At 32.8% G+C, this 24491-nt stretch overlaps 2 protein-coding genes across 10 annotated transcripts; one reads left to right on the top strand and one right to left on the bottom strand.

Annotated features, from left to right (window-relative positions):
• The first annotated feature begins 1716 nt into the window (after nucleotides 1-1716).
• On the top strand, nucleotides 1717-6304 carry LOC123205293 (protein DETOXIFICATION 40-like). Its single transcript, XM_044622218.1, has 7 exons — nucleotides 1717-2088; nucleotides 2196-2827; nucleotides 4274-4330; nucleotides 4408-4646; nucleotides 5401-5519; nucleotides 5603-5689; nucleotides 5867-6304. The coding sequence occupies exons 1-7, from the start codon at nucleotides 1786-1788 to the stop codon at nucleotides 5927-5929; spliced, it is 1500 nt and encodes a 499-aa protein (XP_044478153.1). The 5' UTR covers nucleotides 1717-1785; the 3' UTR covers nucleotides 5930-6304.
• Nucleotides 6305-11409: 5105 nt separating this feature from the next.
• On the bottom strand, nucleotides 11410-17797 carry LOC123205311 (heat shock 70 kDa protein 16-like). 9 transcript variants are annotated; one of them, XM_044622249.1, is made up of 11 exons: nucleotides 17605-17797; nucleotides 16093-17298; nucleotides 15343-15555; nucleotides 13842-13937; nucleotides 13583-13690; nucleotides 13069-13269; nucleotides 12837-12983; nucleotides 12630-12758; nucleotides 12414-12565; nucleotides 12038-12117; nucleotides 11410-11763 (listed from the first exon to the last, which is right to left on the bottom strand). In XM_044622249.1, the coding sequence occupies exons 2-11, from the start codon at nucleotides 17260-17262 to the stop codon at nucleotides 11747-11749; spliced, it is 2313 nt and encodes a 770-aa protein (XP_044478184.1). In that variant the 5' UTR covers nucleotides 17263-17298; nucleotides 17605-17797; the 3' UTR covers nucleotides 11410-11746. The 9 variants fall into 9 exon arrangements, 8 of the variants coding, with proteins under 8 accessions (XP_044478184.1, XP_044478183.1, XP_044478182.1 ...); XM_044622248.1 differs by having other exon boundaries at nucleotides 17394-17797; XM_044622247.1 differs by having other exon boundaries at nucleotides 16093-17393; nucleotides 17605-17796.
• Nucleotides 17798-24491: the final 6694 nt, after the last annotated feature.

The raw sequence follows: 24491 nt of genomic DNA on the forward strand, positions 1-24491 counted from the left end.
TAAGGTACGTGCAGGATGTGTAAAATGCGTAAAGGGTGTGGGATGCGTAAAAGGTGCGGGGTGCGTAAAACTCATTTTAAAATTTATATATATATATATATGGGGGGTGCAAAGAGTGCGCACGCTCATCGCACCACTCTTTTATATATATATTTATATATAATAATATAATATAATATTTAAAAAATATAATAAATATATATAATAATAAAATATATATTTATTATATTTTTTAAATATTATATTATATTATTATATATAAATATATATAAGACAGAGGTGCGATGAGGGTGCGCACTCTCTTCGCACCCCTATGTGTTAGATTTTAAAATGAGTTTTACGCACCTTGCACTTTTTACGCACCCTGCACCATTTACGCACTCTATGCATCCTTCGCACCCTATACGTACTCTACGCACCCTTTACGCCCTATACGCACTATGATACAACGTCGGTTTGCATTTATCATTCTCCTCATTTATGCTATTTTTTCGTTACTATCTATATTTGAAACCTAAACAAAAATTTATCAATTTTTAAGTATGTTTTTAATCTTTAGAACGTGAATTAGTGATAGTTCAAATAAGAAATTATCAAATATGTTAAAAAAATTTTAAGCAGCCGAACGTGACGTAAATCGCTGAGAGTGACGTAATAAGCTGGAAGAGGGTATTTTTAGAATTAAAAGTAAATTTGCCCATAAAGATAAAATCGCTGCACATTTATCTAAAAAAGTTTATGCGAAAATTTTTTTACCGATTTTAATTAATATCCCAAGATTTAATTGCGAGATTTTGATACAAAAACAAAAATTTATCCATTTATTAATCAACCTATAATGGAGAACAAATAAATTATGTCAATTCTGCTACTAATTATTTGGGATATAAAACATCCTAACATATTAATGAGTTGTGAACTAACTTTAGACTTTAATAAATCATAAATTTTCAATAGATGAACACTTTTTTTCCCCTTTATTTAAGGTCTTACATTCCTATCATTAATTTAGTCAAGTATTATTTATACAACTTTATTTTTATTACACAAAAAAATATTAATATTCCTAAAACATAATATCCCGTGCTATAATATCCTTGAAAATGATCCACTTAGGCAATCATATTTCTTTATTATTAAAATGTTTTCAAAATATTTTAGATGTGTATATTTTAATGTTTTTAACATTTGAAAATGTGTTTCACATAATTTGTAGAACTGTTTTACTTGATTCATCTCTACCAAAAGCATTTTTACGGTCGGATTGTTTTATGGATTTGGTGATTAATTTCACAATTATCAAATAATTTAAGAATTTAACTTGATTGTCTCTTGAGGGAGTTTCCAACTCATAATTTATTGCTTGGACACTCTAATATTGACATTCTAACTAACTCCCAAGGGCCTTTTTTTTTTTAATACTTATTTCCAAAAACAAAAAATTGCGTTTAAATTTTACAACAATCAGACCTTTAGCTATAATTTTTTTTATTTCAGTCTCAGAAAAGGTCTCTTCTATGTTAAGAAACAAAATTAATGAGTTTGCACGAAAGGTCCTTGAGTGCACAAACCAAGGCATGACATCCAATCAACATGGGAAGCAAAAGTTTGATACATACATACATACATACATACATACATACATAGATACACACACACACACACACACACACACATATATATATATATTCTGAGTGAAAGATAGATATTATCTCTTGCAATTAAGAAAAAAACAAAAACTCCATCAATACCAGAACAACCAGTAGTGCTAGTGCAGACTAAGCCATGGAGTCTGGAGAAGAAGGTGTCCATGAACCCATCTTGATTGAAGGGCATCCTGGATTGAACCATAGACTTGAGAAGGTGTTATCTGACCCCCAGTTGTCATATTTTAAGCGTCTGCAGTTGGCTTCATGGCTGGAATTAAAGCTACTCTTCCCGTTGGCTGCACCAGCCGTCCTGGTTTACTTAATCAACAACTTCATGTCCCTTTCTACCCGTGTCTTCTGTGGTCATCTTGGGAATCTTCAGCTTGCTGCTGCTTCCCTTGGCAACAGTGGAATTCAACTCTTATCCTATGGCCTCATGGTAATAACTAAAACTAGGAAAATCATACTAATCGATCTAATTGGGTGTGAGAAGTTAATACCGTATGTATTCATATTTCACTTATGTGGCTAAACTGATGCGCGCAGCTTGGCATGGGAAGTGCAGTGGAGACTCTATGTGGGCAAGCCTATGGTGCTCAGAGGTATGAAATGCTAGGGATATATCTCCAAAGAGCAACAATCATCCTTGTCCTAACTGGCCTCCCACTGATGATGATTTACATATTTTGTAAACCCATCTTGATCCTACTTGGTCAAACGGAGGAGTTGGCATCTGCAGCTGCAGTGTTTGTTTGGGGTCTGATCCCACAAATCTTTGCATATGCTGTCAACTTTCCCATACAAAAGTTCCTGCAAGCACAACGCATTGTGGCTCCAAGTTCATACATATCAGCTGCAACTCTTGTGGTGCACTTGTTGCTTAGCTGGGTGGCTATTTACAAGTTGGGATTGGGATTGATAGGCGCATCACTGGTGTTGAGCTTATCATGGTGGATAATTGTGGGAGCTCAATTTGGATACATCCTGATAAGCGGTGAGTGTAAGCACACGTGGACTGGGTTTAATGTGATGGCATTTTCTGGGCTTTGGGAATTTCTCAAACTCTCAGCTGGATCGGCTGTTATGTTATGCTTAGAAACATGGTACTTTCAAATACTAGTTTTGATTGCTGGCCTGCTCGACAATCCTCAGCTTGCATTGGACTCTCTTGCCGTTTGGTAACAATTCATTATATTACTTTTTCCTTCTTTAATTTCACTGCACATATATTTGAAACCACATCAAATCCTTAATCTCATCCTTATGCATTATTACATATATTTTTTTCCAGAAGAGTAAGGGGTTACATACAATCTTATGCTAAACACTACTGCAAACACCTTTAAATTTTAGTCATTAGCAAAGAGCATATAAGAAGAGGTCAACTGTTTCTGAAGAAAATTTCTTGGTATCAAGTGAGTTTTTTTGGATATAAGGAGGTGTCAATTGTATCCAAATTAGTCACTCTGTACCAAGAAATTCTCTCCCGAAATTGCTGTATTATCACCATTTTTTGGCCAAATTGGTGCAATTGTATCTTAAAAATTCATCCACTTAGACAAATTCTTTTGAATGGGTACGACCTATGTTGCATAGATTGACACATGACTAGAGGTATCAAATTCTATTCTTGTGTTGAGTAGAGAATTCTTATAGTGACACGTAATTAGACCTATCCAAACCTCCGCATCCCTTATGAAGGAGTAGTGTAGATCCTCTTGATTGTCCAATTTGCTTAGAGTAATTGAACATTCCTATATTTTAGGTAAATTGGATCACGTTTGCCAAATTTTTTTCATTTAAGACAAAAATTCACCTCAAAGTAATTGCTTACTGTAAAAAGTTGTTAATGTAAATTAACTAATGTTCCATGAGCAATGAGACAGTTGCGTTCCATGTCACCAAATTTAATCTCACAAGAGCATCTTTGTTTACGACTTCTTGTTGAGTGAATGGACGGACTCACTAGTGTTCCTGAATATCTTTTAATCTTCAAACTTAGTCTTTTACAGGAGACTAATTCACATGGTAGAAGACAAAGTAGAATTCAAGGACACTAGGTTAGTCCACCCAATCGCAAATTGAGTCATGTTCATGGTGCCAAGTTTGATCTGCGATTGGATATAAAAATGGATCGACACCACCCTATCAACCAACCTTCTTCTTACCCTTTCTATATTTTATGACCGAAACTCAAAGTTTGATAGAATTCATGGGTTCTGCCCAAAAAACTCAGGCTTATTATGTAAACCTTAGATTTGAATTTACAATAACTGATTATACAATGATATATTATTATTCGTATACAAACTTATTTGTTCTTTTTATTTAAAAAACAGTTTCAAATTTATCAACCTTATAAATCTGTTTAATTATTTCTTAATTAATTACTTATTTGTTTATAACAGTGTAAATGTTAAACCAAAAGAAAATCATGTAAATATTCTCTATCTACCTGGCTGGCTCATAATGACTAAAGAAATTATTTAGTAAATATTGTTTAATTATCTTACATTTGATGATTTTCTGTTATCAAATAAATTCAATCTTTTTTGTACAAGTGAATATAGCAAATTCTTATGGTTGAGCTAAGCAAATTGATTAAATATTGGATGCATCTGCAGCATGGCGGTGATGGGGTTGTTGTTCATGGTTTCAGTTGGGTTCAATGCTGCGGCAAGGTTAATTAATTAATTGAATGTGTTTCTTTTATTAGTTAACTTGAATTTGATAATAATAAGTAATGATGTAACACTAGTGTGAGAGTGAGCAACGAGCTGGGAGCTGGGAACCCCAAGTCAGCAGCATTTTCAGTGGTAATGGTGAACTTGGTCTCTTTGATAATTGCTGTAATAGAAGCTGTGGTGGTTCTTGCTCTACGTCATGTCATCAGCTACGCCTTCACAAGTGGCGAGACAGTGGCCGACGCAGTTTCACGCCTCTGCCCTTACTTGGCTATTACTCTTATTCTTAATGGTGTTCAACCAGTCTTGTCAGGTATGTAATTAACTACTCTCATTATTAAATCCAAGGCTCTGCTCTTCTGGTTTTTGTTTCAGAAACCTACTTGAATCCCCCTTTCATGCAATTTTTTAAGGGCTTCTTAAGTGTCAGAAATAACAATTTACTCCCTAAAATGTAAAGTGTGTTACAAGCTTATGAGAATAGTTGTAAAAGAGGAAAATTATTATTTATGATAGAATAATGATATGTATATCTAGTTTTAAGTATTCAATTAAGTACTCAAATAATATATCTTTATGTGATTGGATGTGACTTTATTTTTAATTTAAAATTATTCAATTACATAATAAAATATTATTTAAATATATAATTATGCATATAAAATAGACTGTACATAATTTTATTGTTTTTGCTATACAAAAGGGGTAATTTATTATTTGAAGAAAGTAGAGGAGAAAATCAACTCTTTTTCAGATCTAAGGCTGTGTTTTCTTGTTTTAGTGTAAGAAGATCAAGACTAAGAAACTTAAATTTTATTTATTTATAATTAAATGCCAAGAAAAGTAGGTAACCTAATACTGTTTTATGCTGTCAAACCCTAATTATAAGTGCATGCTTAGGTTGTCTTTGCATGAGTTGTACAAGGTTTATGTATTTGGACTGCCATCATAAATTAATTATTTTCCATAACAATTTCACATCAGATCAGAGACACAATTAATTAACTAATACAAATCATTAAGCCTTGTACATTCATATCATATCTTAATAATTTATATTGACAAAGGGGTGGCGGTTGGATGTGGATGGCAAGCTTTTGTGGCACGGGTGAACATAGGATGTTATTACGTTGTTGGGATTCCATTGGGCTGTCTTCTTGGCTTCAAGTTCCAACTGGGCGTACAGGTACAATAATATTAAATCCTTCTCTTGCCACCAACATTTTTTTTTCCCAGAAAACTAGCTGATTAATGAAACCAAATAAGCAGGGAATATGGTCTGGGATGATTGGAGGAACTGCCATGCAGACTATCATTTTGCTGTGGGTAACGTTTCGCACCGACTGGAACGCAGAGGCAAGTTCTATATATGAATTAACAACCTTAGATGCATGTGCTGCTTTAATTCTCAAAGTTGTTGAGAATCCTGAATTCACGTATATGCCTTTCAAGCATGTGATGAGCCAGAACAAATGCCAAACACTTCAATATATATATTATAAATAAGCATTAACGAGGAGGTTGGACTTTCAGGTGGAGAAAGCAAAGATGCGGTTGGATAAATGGGAGGACAAAAAAGAGCCAGATGAATTCTAGCTGGAGAGGCGACAAATTCTGGGTCGAAGTAGTTTTGTTATAGATGAGCCATAAACGCCAAGACTTTTCGCCCACCAACTTTCTGCCATAAACAATAAATAAAATAAAATAAAAAACCCTAATGATCAAAACTATGCCGGCCTGGGTCCATTTTAAATCAGTGCTGCCTTTCAATTGTTTTAATTGTCACAACTCACAAAATAATGTAGCTAATTTGACTTCAAAATGATTTTGAGGAACCATATTAGATTACTTTTGAATTGAAAATCAGCATTTGTAATTTTTCCTATGAGTGAATAACACTTTTCTACCTTCAGGTAGTTGTATTTTTAATATACCTTTTGGATCTACTAATATAGACAATTTTTATCTTCACTTGTCTTCATATTCGTTGAATTCATCAAGTTTTCTCCAATTTATTTTTGGTATTTTTGAATACTATGACTAGTAAAACTCATCTTCAACACTTAAAACTTATCTAATTTATTCTCCATAACTACAAGCTCTAATGATATTTATGTAAACGAGTGCTTTATATTAGTTTTGTGGATTAACTTTTTGGAGGAATGTTGAAAATTGAGAGATTTTGATATTTTTTTTTCAAAAGCTAAGAGTACATATTAGCCAAATTTGGCATGTTTATGAGTCTAAGGTTGTAGACGACGTAAATACCTAAAATCAACCCAAACTAACCGATAGGGGGTATTGGACACTTTTCATGCATATAATGGATAAGGTAATTTTGCATAAAGATAATTTTATACTGTCCAAATGAGGTGCCAAATAGATAAAATTATAATATTTCCTTACATCCAAAGTAGTGTTAGTTAAATAAATTACAAATACCCCCTTTTGGCAATAATTAAAAAAAAAACATTTGATATCCTATTTGTTGATTATTCCAGTTTGGTGGAATTCCAAATAACTTCACAGTTTCAGTCAACTTTTTTTTTGGTCAAATCTAATCAAATCATATATTTTAACCAACTTCATCTTCCTCTAGGTTAAATTTGACTACAACATAGTATTCAATCAACTTTTTAATTTTTGCCTAATTTTAACCATTTTTCCTCGTCTTCAATTTTGGGTTGCCAAAACAATCAAATCTAGGCAAATTCAGCCAATATGTAATCCTAACCTTTCAAAAATCTTCAGTTATCAACATCATCATCCCAAAGCTAATTTAAGCAGCCAATATTAATCACTCATATACATAAATATCCATTAGAGATCGTAGTTATGAAAAAATGAGTTTAGATGATTTTAAGTGTTGAAGACGAGGTTTGGCTATTCATAGATTTCTATTAACTATCAAATACGGAAACTTGGTGAAGATTTGACAAATCCAATGAAGATGCAGTGAAAATGACATAAGTGATGATGAACATATTTTATTTTTGGCAGTAAATGAACAAGTACTATTTGTTGCGAGGAAATATTAAGAGTTTTAGATCTCAATTCAAGGATTTAAATACTAACATCTAAAAAGTTAGGTTCGGAATTTATGTACTGACATCATCTCTTCATGCATAGCAACTTTCCACTTGGGCATGCACACTGTTAGTTTTAGCTATAGTAAATAATTGTTTTAAAATGACTTCTTTAATTTAGACAAACGCTGATATGACACAAAATTATTTATAGAATATTTAACTTTTTTAAAAAGATTAGCCTCATATATGGTATTAGGAATACCCCTAGTATGTATGATATTATGGTAATGTCTTTTAGATGACACAAGAAGTTAATCAAAGCATTCTTTATAGATGATTGGTTTGGCTGGTGTATCTGTGAGAGCCTTTGACTTAGAAGATTCAGTAGTTGTTGGAGAAGAAATTAGGTCCTCTACTTCAAAATGTTCATGGCCATTTGAGTGGTACAAAGTTATACCATATTCATTCAATGTATTCACATTTTGATTAATCATTTTTTAAGATTTTATTTCCTTACAGATGTGATGAGTTTCATTTTCTAGAGTCTGAATCTCCCCATGATACTTCCCTTCAACTTCAACCTCAAAGGAAAAATACATTAAACTTTCATGAAATGTCACATCTATTGTGATAAATATTTGATGAGTTGGGGGATGACAGCACTTATACGCCTTTTGAAGAATACACGTAAATACATAAATTGACAAGTTCTTAGCTCTGGTGGTCATTACCAATAAGCTTATAGTGTTTGTTGGCACAATACTACGTCAGAAAATAATTTTTGGCTTCTCAAATGGGTGCTCAAGGTATCGCAGACTCTGATTCCAACATAAATTTTCACGGAAAATTTTATTTTATTTTTTCACATATATTTATTGAATGGTGTACATCCAAAATATAAGAACAGGATTCCTAAAATACAACCATTACAATCAATTTATGATTAATAATTTTCCTACTCATTGATAGGAAGAAAATGCATAAAAAAATATTTTCAAAATTAATTACTATTTCAACATGAACATAATTTTTTCTCTTACACAAGAGACTTAAGAGGCATTTATGTATTAAAAATAATAATAATAATAACAACCACAGTTATTGAGCTATCACTTTTTTCTAAATTAAAAATTCTAACTTAAAATTTCAAATTATCCTATTAAATAGACCAACTTTTAGATTGTTTTTTAATAAAAAAATACTAAACTTTTAATATTTTCTATTGAATACATTAAACTAATTACTTTATCTTTAAAACAAAACAAAATAAACTATTTTAATTGTATTTGTCTAGTACATTTAATAAGAAATATTAAAAGTTTGGTCTTTTTAATAGATTAATTTAAAATTTTAATTCATTCAATAGAAAAATCTGAGACTCTTCAATTAGAAAAAAAAAAAATTGCTCATTTCAATAAAAAAAAAGTGATAGTTTGACATTTTAGAGTATTGTTATCCCAAAAAGAAAATGGTAAATGTTCATTCATCTACTTTTTCAATTACATTAAAAATTGCTTATTTTTTAATATTTCATTTATTTTACAAGTGAACACAACAAATGCACTAACATTAGTTTATAAAATTTGTCACTCCACAAGAATATAATATGTAAAGACATTTTCAATCAAATCAATTAAAACATCATCAACCAATAATTGCTTTGCTTGTATCTTCAAGTTACTAAAACATGGAAAAACCTATTATTATACATAAATACAATATACCAAATCTCTAAACCTAAATCACAAAGACCCATGAATTATGCGAAACTGTAATTTATACTCCTTGTTTTCTAAGAAAATAATAATAATTTTCAGAAAAATATTACGTATATCTGTATCAAGTTGCTTGAGATGAAAGATGGAGAGAAAGTGAGAGTTTAGGGCTATTTAAGTCTTCCTATAGAAAGATTGTGCATGTATTTTAGACTTTGCCCAAGAGATTCTTGTGCACAAACATAATTAATAAACAACAATGCTATGTGCAACAAATTAAGTATTCCATTATATGTTTAGATTATGTGTTATATTATATGTTAGTTTATCTTTAATTTAAAATTACTCAATTGTATGATAGTATATTATTTAAATATAAGATATAGTTTTATTGTTTTCTAAATATCTGTTATAATTGTACAAGGTAATCCTAAGGTGGACTGTAATCAATGAAAACCCAACAGTGAATCGGTGTTAAGCATTATTCTAGCCGCCAAGCTTTACATCGTTGTGTTCTTAAGAGGAATTGGACTAAAGTATTCGATTGTAGTACTTTCAATTAGACATAAAATGGATCAGTAACAAGAGCGTGACTTCATGGCCAAAAATCCTACAGCTTAAGCGTGATAAAATAGGGTCAATTTCGCCTTTGAATTGGGTAATCTGTTATTATTAAAACTGTATTATCAAATAATGGAATTAATTAAATTTGGTTGTCATGTTGTATATTATTTTAATTGAAAATAAAAATAGTTTTGCCCTAAAAATTTTGTAAATGAAGGCAAAATTTGTAATAAAATTAGAATTATCTTAATATTACTATAATTATTAACTAACAAATCAAATAATATAATGTTAATAATAAAATATAGATTACTAACATAATTAAATATTATCATGAGCCGAACACTCCTTTAAGGTTTTATTTTAGTATTATACTAATTAAATAAATAACATTCACTGCCATGGTTTTAAAAACCATTTAGAATGACTGTGAATTGAAAGCGAATAGACTTTAAACCAACCCAAACCCACTGATTCACAATGGCCAAAGGAGTATTTCCCACCCAAAAATGTATTCTAATCTCAAGTTTTCATATTTTAATTTTGAAATCTTATTTACCTACTTATAAACAGTTAAATTTAACAGAATCCTAACTCTTTAAAATTTTATCTCTCTCCCACCCTCTTAAACTGTAAAAGCTAACTATTTTTCCTATATACCAAGTTTTAAAAAATAATATTTCTCTCATAGAGTTTAGTTTTCAAACTTTAGCACTATTATCGGTAACCTTTTCTTTTCAAAGTTTCCTCTCTCTCTGACGATCTCTTGACGAAGCTCTTTGTTTCTCAAGCTTCATTCAATGTCGATCAAGTGTCCAGCTGAATGAAGAGAGATAACTGGAGGGAGAGAAAACTTCAGGAGGGAAAGACCACTAGCAATAACACTAGAGATAACGCCAGAGTTTGAAAACTGAATCCTAAGAAGAGAAATGTTATTTTTTAAAATTTTACTTAGAATGACAAACTTTTAGTTTTTAAAGTTTTGTGATGAAAAGAAGATTAAGTTTTAATTCATTTTTATTATTGTAAATAAAATGATAATTTTACTCTTAAAATTAACAGATTTAACTTTCTATGAGTAGGTATTTAAGATTTTCTTAATTAAAGAATGAAAATTTGAAAATAGAGAATACTTTGGCCATTCACAATTCAGCCAATGATCTACCTTATCAAACCCCTATGCTGCCATGAACATAAAAATTGCAATTTTTTAATTGTTAGGGCTTTACATAAATCGGAAAGTACCACTTTAATAAAAAATTTTATATTTGCTAAGACTTGAATTGAATCCACACACTCTATCAATTGACATAACATGTGAGTAGTCAAGTTAAATTCATTTGATATATATACAATTCAAATTTTATATTTAATGATTAATTATATATATTATTTTGAATATTATTTCTAACATATATTCAAAGAGTTCACCAATTCGACCACTATTCAACCGGTTTGACATGGTTGAACTTTCTATCTGGGAACGAAAACGATGTTTACCAACCTTACGCCTTAAAATCTAAAATTCTTAAAACACTTGGTAATTATGCACGACTATAGGGTATGACTAACAAAACCCGAAACCTGAGGGGAGGATACAAATGACAAGATAGAGGGCATCACACACTAAAGTACTTTCCATTTACCAACAGAAATCAGAATAATAACATCTTTCTGAGTGTCTATACAGATCAAGTAAATCGCAACACAATAAAAACAAACAAAATTTTATGTTGGAAGATTGGAAATCAAAGAAATGAGCTAAAAATTAGAGGAACACAATGGTCATACCTGATCATTATCATAGTACCAAATAATCATCAGACAATATAGTGAAGACTGGGTAGGAAATAACGGAAACTGGCATTCACCTTGTGGAAAGATGTTCATACTGCTACTTAAAGTCTGAGATTATACAAATGAATAAGAGTTAACAAAATTTTGAATGGGTCAGTGAAAATCTATGTAATTCAAACAAGGTGAGGTTTCCTCCTGCTGTTGGTCTTTAATGTCACAAATCTATGCAAAGCCACATCAATCTAACTGCATGTCTGCCTCCAAGTCTTTTGAATCTTCTCTTTCTGAGGGAGATGGGTTGGATCTCATCATGTATTTGCAAGTCCTGACATACAATTCACATAATCTTAGTGAACCAAAAAGAAAAGACCATAGTATATATTTGAAATAGGAAATAAAAAGAAACAAAAAGATCCAATCAATATCATCTGTTTTACATTTCCAGGGTACATAGCTAACATAGATTCATGCACACTAGTTAAAAAGTTAAAAAAAAAAAAAACCATGGGAACCTTCTACGCATAGGATTTGACATCATAAGCTGTGGATGCAAAATCCTATCTGAATCTCAATAGCAAAGAGCTGATGCAACAATTTACCGGTAACAGTAAGCTTAAAGGGTGAGTTGAATGTTATGGGTCCAGTTGTCAACAAGGTGAGCTGAGATCCTGTGGATCGCCTACGAAGCACATCATATCCAAAGGTTTATTCCAAGCTTGGATTGGTCAATGCTGGATTTTAAAAAGACAAGTAACTTTTTGGCTATGCGTATAAACTGCCCAGTATAGTGATTTTTTGTCTCATGTAATCAGATTTAAAAATAGGTTCTGAGTGCAAAAATCAGAGTTTATTATGGTAAACTGGACATTCAAAGTAGAAAGAAGTCTGCTCTTTGAACAGCCAGTATGGATTATATATTTGTGAATACTTGAATGATAAATATCCTAGTAGAGGTTAGAGATAGGTAAACATTACAAGTCAAGTGCCTCTGATTTTCTCATGATTTCACTTGACCATAATATTGGATCAGCATCCTTTGGTAGCAAGTCCTGCTGTCTGGTTTTCTCTTGTAGCCACTGCTCTGCTTTATTGCACTCATCAATGATCTGAAAAGGAGAGAAGGCATACTACAAACTGATTTACAAATCATCACCATCCCTGTTACATCACTTAAGTACATAAGGATCTTACCGCATCTCTCACATTAGATGGAAGTGATCCTACAACCTTCCTGTAATCCGATGAACACCTCAGGAGATCCCCAGTTGCTTGTGCTCTGGCCCCTTCCTCTTTGTATCGATTTTCAATAGGATCAACAAACTATTAAACCTTTCAAATTAGTTAGTTGTTTTGGTTAAGAACTTAACCAAGTGATTTCCCAAAGTTCTTCATAATCACCTTTTTAAGATCCTTTAGTTTCTCAACATAAATATTTTCAGATTCATCAACTCCATCCTCATAAAGCCAGTCCTCAGTTTCTTGAAGAATTCTAGAGATTTCTTCCCTGTCTTCCACAGAAGCAAAACTCTGGTACATACTCAGAATCTGCTTGCATAATAGTGTTATTCAGCTGTGTCCTTAGAGCTTGTAATATTGGGAGGATAATAAAGCAATTAAATGTGAAATGTACCTTATCACGCATCTCATAGACATAGGACTCCAGGGCATTTTTCTTATCTTTGGTTCGCTCCATCTTCAAATCCTGTTGGGCCAACTGATTTTCTTTCTCAACGGATTCCATAAGCTCACTCTTAGTTATTCCACCATAGCAGCTCTGATGAATTGGAATATCAAGCCTTTTGATGACTTTGCCATTTCTCACTTTATTTATCTGCATAAGGAAGTTAATCCCATCATCTAAACCTAACAACGTAACACATAATTCTGTGTTTAAAAAAAAAATCAGTTCTCAACAACATAAGATACAAGTGATTAATTGATCCAGAATACAATACAGAAAAACACTCCTAGTTAGGACAATTGTAGTTAGGGCAAGAATTTCTTGATATTCTTTTCTGTTTCCCCCTAACTTATTTTTCCCTTTTATTTGTTTGCTTTAACATGGATGTAAATGTAAACATGTGTTGAGATGCAACACTTATAATAAGGTAACTGAAGAGTGCATAATGCACAAGATTACAGACTTCAGTATCACTTCCTTCTGCAGGCACATCATCAAGTTTGGCCTCTACTTCTGAAGGTGAATGAGCATCTCTCCTCGTCTCAACAACATCCAAGTATTCTTCTATTAACTGAATCCATTAGAAAACATTAGGAACAAATTTGTATAATTACTTATAGCATCCAAAAAGAGAGAAAAAGGAAAGTAAAATGGCTCAATGACCAGAAAAATAACAAACAGCAAATAGTCTGACACAAGAATCAATAAGATTATGTACTTACAGATGCTGACTGTATATTCACCACCCCATGAAGATCTAGCAGTACTTTGACCTTTACTTTAGCTGTTTCATTATGAGAAGTTTGGAAAGGCCCGATCTACAGGAACATTAAATAATAAATTCAATAATATAAAACCAAATTTGAAACTCAAAGTCAGAAAGCCAAAGGAGAAAATACAACTGAAATACAAAGGCATACAATGGGCAAGAAAAGATAACACGTTTCATGCCCTTAATCATTGACTTAGAAAGATACAAAAGCTCCTCTCTTTTATTTTTTTCTTTTCCTTTCTGCTGCTTAAAGTTAGCTACACCTATAAACCAAAGCCTATCCCAACAGCAGTAGAAATATAACAGTTAGCTCCAGTTATGGCATTATAATGCACATGATCAAAGTTTTCTTGGACACCGTCCTTAAGCATTATAGATAGATAAACTTCAAAATTTTTGTAAATTTACTAAAAAGCCATGAGATGAGAACGTATATCGCCACTCACATTTTCTAGCATCAAACAATCTACCTAGATCTTGTGCAGCTATGCACTCCGACAAAACTACACATAAAGATATTATGACTCAAAAGAATACCTAATTGGTATTCCCCCATACATTTATTAGACATACTTTACTTTCCTATCTCAATGCTAGCAACAATCTAGAGAATTTTCATAATAGTCACCAATTAACCAAGTCTGCAAGCAGGTTGTTGCAGGAAGTTCAATGTACACAGTTGTAAAAGAAAAAAAAATCATATTAATTATTTACAATTAGTTGAGATCTGGTGGCACCTTTTTCTTTTTCTTCTTTTGTTTGTTTCCTTCCAAGTTTAACACTTTACAAGGAATAGGAATATGGCTCGTACTGAGAGTAGACGTACTACCTCTATTAGGAACAAAAGATATCTTAAAGTAACTATTAATATAGGGATGAGAATCATACATAGGATATGGGAGAATAAAGGATTACTTAAGCTGTGTTCTCTATCTAGATGTGAGAAGAGTGGTTTAAACACTTGGGTTGAGTGATAAAAGGAGGAATAATCTCTTAACTCTTTCACATTTCATGTTTGATACCATGTTATTTGAGGCAGAATCACATGAGATTATTTTCTTTTTTGTGATATAAATTTATTTCATGTATTTTTTTAAAAGCAATGTTTATATGGTTCCACGTTACTTCCTAACATTAATAGAAAGGAAGATTTAATGTATATAAATACATGAATGTATGATCAATATCATAAACATTAGAGTGAGAGAGAGAAGATGGGCGTAAAATTGTATTAGCTTGGTTTGTTATAAATAAAATTTCAAGAAGTTGTATTACAAAATCAACATCTTGCATTATTCAGAACAAAAAGCTGAGCACTATGAAGGCCCAAAAGAGAGAGACTGTATGTCCAAACCACTACAATGCATAAGTTAAATCAACATGCATTAAGAAATACATTTACATGATCTGCACATATCTAGGAAAAGAAGCATGTATGAACAAAAACATACCATACAACTACTGATTTGAGGAGATACGCCAGATGGTAATCCATGTTGATCTACATAGAAGGCTTCTAGATGGAAGTCATTAGTCCTATTAAAAGTAAGTATCTTAAGACTGGGAAATGGTTGGCCTTTGCAGAAAAGTGTAGCATTTGACTCTGTGCAAATTGGACCTTTATCAGAAGAGAATCCAATGGAGAAAGGGAATGAATCTTGAACCTGAAAATGATAAGTTTTGATAACATTAAGTCCTGTAAAGAAAATACCACCATGCATGTATAAACAAGGCAGGAATAAGAACAGAAAGACGAACTTAGTGATTGTTGCAGCAGGCACTTTCACAACAAATTTATTTTGGTGAAAAGAATATTGCATCACATTAAAGCCAACTGGTTTTTATAACTAAACACTAACACTCACATGCACTTACGTAGAACCAAAAGTTGAATGGATTTAATGACATCTATTTATTTAATGATGTAAAGATTCTTAATTATTTTCTAACAGAAAATAAAAAGGAAAAAAAGGACTGACAATAAACTCTCAACCTCTGTAGGTAAATGAATTACCTAGATTGTCGTAACTGGCAATCAATTACCAGGAATACCTATCTGTATCTGCTCAAGGAGAAGCAATGGAAGCAGAAATTGCAAAAAGAAAAAAAGCAACCAAAATACAAATTATCATGCGAGTAAAAAGAGAAGAACCAAAAACTGTGCAAAAACAATGTGTACTTTCTGAAAGAAAAACACAAACCTCATACTCTCTAACACGAAATACGGAACTCAGCATTGCACACTGAAGAGCACAACCACGAGCCACACACTCACTAGCATTTATTGTCCTGCTTGGCTCCCTATTGAACAGTGAAGCTAGCATCCTAGTAATAGAAGGTATCCGAGAACCTGAACCAACAAGCTCAACCGAATGGATTTTGTCCACAGACAGATGAGAATCAGCCAAAGCCTTCTGACATGGAATTCTTATCCTCTCCAGCAAAACTGAAGACAGCTTCTCAAACTCTTCCCTCTTAATAAAGCCATTAACATCTTTCCCATTCATCAAGCACTCTATATTTAATGGTGCTCCTGCATTTGCACTCAAGACCTTCTTCATTTTCTCACAATATGCCCTCAGCCGAATGGTTGCCTTGATATTTGTATAAACATCTATGTTATACTGTTCCTTGAACTGTGCCGCAAAATAACTAAACAAAACCTCATCGAAGTCTCTCCCTCCCAAGCTACTGTCAAAAGCATGAGAAAGTATCTTCATTTGCCCACTCTCAAATGATGCAATGCAAACCTGACTGTCACAATGACCAATGTCAACAAAAACAACATAAGTTGGATCTGTGTTGGGAAAATCAGCCTTGTAAATACCATATCCAAGGGCAGTGGCGGTACAGTCATGCATCAATCTCAATGGCTTCAACCCAGCAATTGTTGCTGCATCCAGATAAGCACGTCTCTGCTGATCTGTGAAGTAGCACGGTATACCAATCACACAATCTGATGCAGGCATATGTGTATTCTTCGCCGCTATTTGCTTCAAATTTGAAAGCAGCATTCCTAATAATTGAACTGGAGTAAACATATGAGTTTCCCCCAAGTACTCCAACCTAATCAAAATTCCGCCATCACAACTATCACAAGTTTCAAAAGGTAAAAGTTTTAGGTCCTTTTGCACATCAACTTCCCTAAATTTCCTACCAATCAATCTCTTAACCTGAGAAATTGTTGATCTTGGGTTCATCAAAGCAGAAGCAGCTCCAGCTGAGCCCAGTAACCTCTGCTTCTCACTAAATGACACCACAGCCAGAGTCTCACGCTTTGATTCATCATTCAACAAAACATCAACCCCACGTTCCTTTACAACGGCAATCACACAATTCTCATTTCCAATATCAAACCCCAGCACACTCATTTTCACTAATTCAAGGCAAATTCCCCCGAAGATTAACTGTTAAAAAAGCATACATAAGTACCCATTTTCAAAACTTCAATGTAAAAATCGCAGAAACCAAGCTTTAACTTTTGGCATCAAAATGAACCCACCTACAGCGATTCAAAGGACTAAGTTATCCCAAGTGTAAAAGAATCAATATGAGCGAAATCGTTAGACTATACAGCCTCAAATTAAAACGACTATAAGGAGGCAGATATAATGATCTCAGTTAAAATAAGCCAAAGCCCACCAAAATTTTCTTCAGGGTTTCTCGGGAACCAAACAAAGAGGTAAGAGAAACTTAAGAGATTGAAAACCAACCTCATTAAATGATGGGAAAAGGAGAGTTTTGGAAGATCTGCCTCACTCTGGTAGTAAACCAAGGTTGTATCTATCAATTGCCAATGTTCATTTAAGAAGAGAAGACATGATTTTTTATGTAATAAGATTATTTGACGAATAGTGCTAGTGCTTTTAAAAGCGGGTTTTTGCAACGAAGATACCCACGTTACCAACGAGGAACTTAAGAGAGAGAGGTTTCTTGGACGTTTCACTGGATTTCTTTTTTTTTTTTTTTAAATTAAGGAAATGATATTAAAAATCAAACTTCTGGAGCTTCAATGCAAAATTAGTAATTTTTAAAAAAAGTAAATCACATTTTTCCACCCAAGGTTTGACTTGAAAACCTTTTCCAACCCTAAATGGCAATAATACCACTTTTTATCCAAAATCAAACTCTTCCCATAGAATGTTTGACCTAAAAACACATTTCTATCCTTAGATCTCATAAATAACACTTTTTCACTCAAAATTAAACTCTATTTAAAAAAAATGAAAGTGTAAGGGTAAAATAGTAATTTTTCATCTATTAATTTTGATAAAAATTAAAAATAAAGTGATTTGTTTAGACACAAACGTTTTAAACATTATAGTTTAGTCTTTAAAAACCTTTAAAAAATCACAAATCATCTTTGAAATTTTTTTGAAACACTAACTGTTGACATTGCTACTTCACCAACACCATAATATCACTATTGTCAACCCCTATCTATAACACTCCCTACTAGAAGTATTATCCTCTAAAGGAAAATATCATTAGATTGACTATTTAAGCATGCATTATTTTAAAAATATATAATAAAACTCATAAAATATTTAAATAACATTAATACTATGTACATAATTTTGTGCATAAATAATGATGTGTCATCATGTGATTGAGTAGTTATGCACAAAAATTGTACACATAGCGTTAGTCTTTAAATAAAAATTCATTTATTAATCTTTACAAACTTATTAAAATACCCTTATGAAAGCAAAAGTCGAAAGCGTGCAAAAGATATCCAATCCATAAAACATAAATTGCTAGTCAATATATGAGTAGCCAATTACTTACAAATAAAAAAAAGGGTAAAATTGAATAAATAAAAATGACAGAAACACCCTTGCTACTCTACGCCTGTTAACTATCGTTTATCCTGTAGCCGTCATGATCATTTTCACCTACACATATGAAAGTATGAGAGTGAGTGCTAAAACACTTAGTAAGTAGGAGACTTTCTTGTTAACTTTTATTTAAATCTCCAAACTACCTTTGATCTTGACCTATACTATTTTTGTCATCCAAAGTCGACATTAAACTCCCATAAAGATGATAATGGGTTCGATTTATCAACTCCATGCTCAACTTAGGAAATGTCTAGGCTACATATCTTAATTCTCGGATCGAACTATATTCTACTCAATCACTCAGAAACCATTCCTCGGATCCTTATCTAACATGACCATAATTTTACTCGATGCAAGCATCTATATCTAGAAGCTAAACTAAAACTGTATACTAGGCCAATCAAACTAAATCAAATATAGAGATTTGACAGCTTAGTCGTGTGAGCTATCTCTCAGTTCCACTACACAAAGTATATCTCAATTAGGCTATATTATGAGCATGTACCCCATTACAGGTATGATGTAAGGAATATGTACTCACGATGCCCTCTCGTAACAATCCTATGATGTCTAGCATGCACGTATCTCAAGTCTTCACTTAACTCGACTCGTTCTTGCTTCTACTTAAATATACACCTTGTGCCCATTAAAACTTATTTCTTAGGCATATAGGATACTACTACGTACCTGAGATCTCTATACTGACTCTTAAGACAACCCATAGATCCTTAGACTAATTCTCGTTCTCCATTCTTTATTATGTTTTAAACACAAAGGTATGTGTTTCTTAACAGATGGTGGTGTTTCCTCATATCACTTGCTTATAGCCAACTTTCTTTGTAGCTTTTCCCTGTGTGGTATTTTTCTTATACACACAGGGGTGTGTCTTAGACACACAAGTGTGTGCCCCTTTAGATATTTATTGCACTTTCCTTACTAAAATTCATATCAACCATGCCACTTTGCAAGAGTATTTCAATCATTTCACCTTCACACGTAGTCATGCTAAAGCTACACATGGATAGTGCATGTGTCCTAGTTGACAGCTTACCAGTCAACTACATCCAACGATCACCAAATGCTAGAAACTTAACTTGAATTCTAAAACCTGTGTACATGAGCATGTGTCTCATACCATACAATCGTGTGACATTCCTAGATAACAAGGCGGAAGACCTAATTTTTGCATTCTACTTAGCCCTAACACAATCATGAACATAAAACATATAACCAAACAAAACAACATCACCTTATCGACCTCATAAACATTGGAATTTCAATAACAATTAATCTAATATGTGAAAGAGGTCCTAAAGGCACAACTTCACTCTACATTAGCTCTTAGATTACCAATCTTAATAAAAATCAACCAAACACAATAACAACTTTAGATATATTAACAAATCAAATTCCATACTCCTAACATCTCTTTAAATTCATCAGGTAGTCATTATAATCATATTCCATATGCGTTCATAACTATTTTTATTTTTCAAAAATAACGACACACATGGGTAAGAATTATTCATATACAATTGTGCATGTCATTAAACATTAAAGACATTTTTCAAAATCCTAACGAAATGCATCCTTATAAATATTCAAACATGCTGACCATGCTTGGGCATGTACACCCTCATGCACAAGTGTGCATGTTATCCAAACTTAACTAATTTTCACGTATCAAAGGCTATTTTGCCCTTTTTCATCCCATACATGAGCATATGGCCTTCCTACACAATCATGCATCACCAAATTCATACATGTTTAATTACTTGAGCATAATTACACATAAACAAAGCCAAAAGATGAAGATAACCTTGGACATACTTGTAGGTATTATATAAGCTGTCTTGATCTCCTCTATTGACATGGATTTTATCTCTAATCTAGCTAGAGCCCCAATCACTAACTTATTTTGCTCTTGGTCCAAATATGTCTAGATTTCTCTCTAAACTGTCAACTGTGATAGAAATACCTTTCTACTAAGGGTATCTGTTACTACATTTGTCTTACCTAGAGGGTACTTAATGTCATAGTTATAGTCTTTCACTAGCTCGAGTCAACTCCTCTGTCTTATATTTAGCTCCTTCTAAGTGAAAACGCACCTAAAGCTCTTCTTATCATTGTAAATGTATACATCTCAATCTATACAAGTAGTGCCTTTAAATTTTAAGGGCAAACACCACCATTGCAAACTCCAAATCATGCAAGAGATATCTGGTCTTGAAATCCTTTAACATTCTCGAGGCATATGTTATTACCTTATCTCATTACATTAATATGGCTCTCAAACCACTATGAGATGCATCGGTATACAAATTATACCAACCCCTTTTTTTAGTAGGGTCAATATTAGAGTTGAATTAATATTTTCTTTAATTCCTAGAAACCTTTTTCGCATGCATTTGATCACTCAGTGAATTTTCTTCTTCATGAGAGTTGTGAGAGGCCTTGCTAACTTAGCAAACCCCTTAACAAATTTTGTATAGTACCTTGCTAAGCCTAGAAAACTATGAATCTTTTTGATAGTTTTTGGCCTTTACTGGTTTAACATTACTTCAATTTTGCTTAGGTCAACTGATTCACCCTTTGCTGAGAATACATACCTCCAAGAAAGTCACTTTATCAAGCCAAAATTCACATTTCATGAACTTTACATACAACTGCTTCTCTTTTAGGCTCTACAAGGTAAATCTTAGGTGTTGCTCATATTCCTCATGACTCATAGAATACACTAGAATGTCACCTATGAAGACCACAATGAACTTATCTAAGCAATCATGGAATACTTGGTTAATCAAATCCATGAATACTATAGGGGCATTTGTCAATATGAATGACATAATAGCAAACTCAAAGTGACCATACGTTGTATGAAAAGTTGTTTTGGATATTATAGCACCTTTTTTCAGATGCATACCCATAAAAGGAATATACTTAAAGAGACATGCATAGTTATACTATTTAAAAATTTTAATGCATGATCATAATTATAAAACGTGCAAAAAAGCAATATAATTAAAATAACTGTTTTATAAATCAATACTCATAAAATGACAGGTGTTTGAAAATAGTACAATAATAATAATAATAACTACATGTCTAATATCGTATAGTTGCTCATTGGACCACTAGATCTCTCGTCTACCCCACTACTCATACCTACCTATAAAACAAATGAAAGGAAACACGAGTAAAACTTAATAAGTGGAGACCTTTCGACATCCCTAGTTATTAAAATAACTGGCCATAAAACTTGTGTTCATTAGTAATCTAAATAAGGTCATAATACGACACCTCGGTGCCCTAACATAGATCCTCCACGAAACGTAGGGAGATCCAAACTGGAATCAACATATTTAATATTTTGGTAAAAGTTATTATTGTGCCTTACACATATGTCAAATGGTCTATTGAGCTAACTAACTGGGACACCTTGATCATATAGGAAAATCTCTAATAGTAGCTCATTTCTTTATCACATAAACTGATCAAAACTGCTAACTAACTATCTGAAGATGACCCCTACCTCGGGTATATATATGGTGCATCTTGTTGATCACATGAGGAACATCTAAAAGTCATATTCTTACCACGCACACCTAAACTAAATTGGGTGGCTATGAACCTTGGCACCAAGTGTGTGATGTATCTTATTGGTATCTAGCCTTATTGCTTTCACAATTATCATCATTTATGCACATAGCTGGTAATTATCTAAAGGTGTGACTCTAGCCTTAAGGTTGCTAACTTTTGACCCAAATTTAACTTCGTCCAAGGTTACGTTGTCATTCATATAGTCGGACACCTAATTTATGCCTTTCTTGAATTTTTTATCCTCTAATGGCTCTTTATTCTTCTTGCTTAACTCTCTCTTTCTATGCACACAGCTTAAGGGTATAATTATCTTTTGTCTTTGTCCAAGGGTACACAGTTATGTATTTTTCTATCTATGCCTATGTGCCTTCTGACCCATATACACAGACGTGTGACAATTATGACATGGTCATGCATAGAACAGGTGTACACGGGGAGTTAACCTAGACGCACCCCTATGGGCAGAGATCCACGTGCACCTACCACAGGTCATTTGCTACACATTGTCCACTTTTGGAAAGCCATACACGGGCGTGTGTCTTATACCACACAACTATGCATACCTTCCTTTAAAATAAGCATGAGATTTTCAGGCTTTTGAAATTTCTGGAACAACATAAAGATATGTATAAGATTATACATAACCATGTGTCATGATTTGGAAATCATGTCCTAAGGGTTTTTTACATTGTAAAGACGCAACATAAGCACTAGAACCATACCAACCAATTCCGACCATATCTTTAAAAAGTCTTAGATAGGTATGCACATTGGAAAAACATGTAATACGATTTATACACAATTGCTTTTACGCATTATCATATTATCAACCAAAACACATCACATCCATGCCATAATCATGTTGTTTCTATTCTTTGATATGTATACATTAATCAAACAGTCTATTTGGCACCAACTCTCTTAACATCCATCACACACATGCAAGGACATATGCCCAACTCATAGCTCATATTAATATAAACCCTAATTTTTGCCAATTCATACACTCAAAAGACTATACATGCAAATGGCTCATCATATTTGTATATGAAGTCAAATACATCACATATATCATTATTATCATATCTAAACAACTCTAGATCATGTGAATAACAAGAAAAACTTCTAAGATTTCATGATCAAGCAAGGGAAGTCATGCCACTTACTTGGATTCCAACAAAAATGCTTTCCTTGTGTAGCTACGATGATTTCATTGATCATCAACAACTCATCAGGAGATGAAATTACCTTTTTCTCTTTCTCTCACTCTCTCTACTTTTTATGATTATGAATGATAATGTTAGAGAATTAGAGTTATCATCCTTTTATTTTAATTCCAAGATACGACACATGGGCATGTATAGGCCATACACAACCGTGTATCTAGTTACATAACTAAGGTAACTTCCTAGTTCATCACGATTGCAATCAGATCCATTAATTTGACTTATTGTTGACCAAATATGACCATATATGCTTCCATACATGAATGTATACTTCTAAAAAACATTAAGCATGGAATTTAAAACTAGAAAAAAGACTAAAATACCGTTAATTTAAAACAAGTATATGTTTTTTACTATTACTTTGATCAACTCTCTATAATTTATACACATTCTTATAAACATATCTTTCTTTTTTATGAACAAGATGAGAGCACCCTAAGAAGAGTAACTTAATTAGATGAAACCATTTTCAAGTAACTCCTAGAACCACTTCTTTAATTCTTATAATTTGGTTAGGGTCATTCTGTAAGGTGTCCTAAAAATAAGTGTTATGTTTGACACCAGTTCTTTGTTGAACTTGATCTTTTGCTTAAGAGCAAATCCCTGTAAATCCTTCAAGAATACATTTGGAAACTCCTAAATGACTAGCATCTCATCTATACTCGAGCCTAGCTCCACCTTACTTACCATATAAGCTAAGAAACTTATACACCCCTTACTTAACATTTTTCTTACCATTTGCCTTGGTTGACAACACTTGTAACAAATTACCTTGCCTAGTTGACACTCTCCTTTATGATGCTGGCCATGCCTCTAATAGTTAGATTCTCTGGCCCTCTTTGCTTCTTACTACTCTTTCAACCCTTCTGTTCCCTTTGGGCTAAAATGACCTCTTTCCTCTTTTTCTAAAAAAAAGCCCATTTAAATCAAGGC

This window comes from Mangifera indica, unplaced genomic scaffold (assembly GCF_011075055.1).
Source record: "Mangifera indica cultivar Alphonso unplaced genomic scaffold, CATAS_Mindica_2.1 Un_0003, whole genome shotgun sequence".
NCBI classification, from domain to species: Eukaryota; Viridiplantae; Streptophyta; class Magnoliopsida; order Sapindales; family Anacardiaceae; genus Mangifera; species Mangifera indica.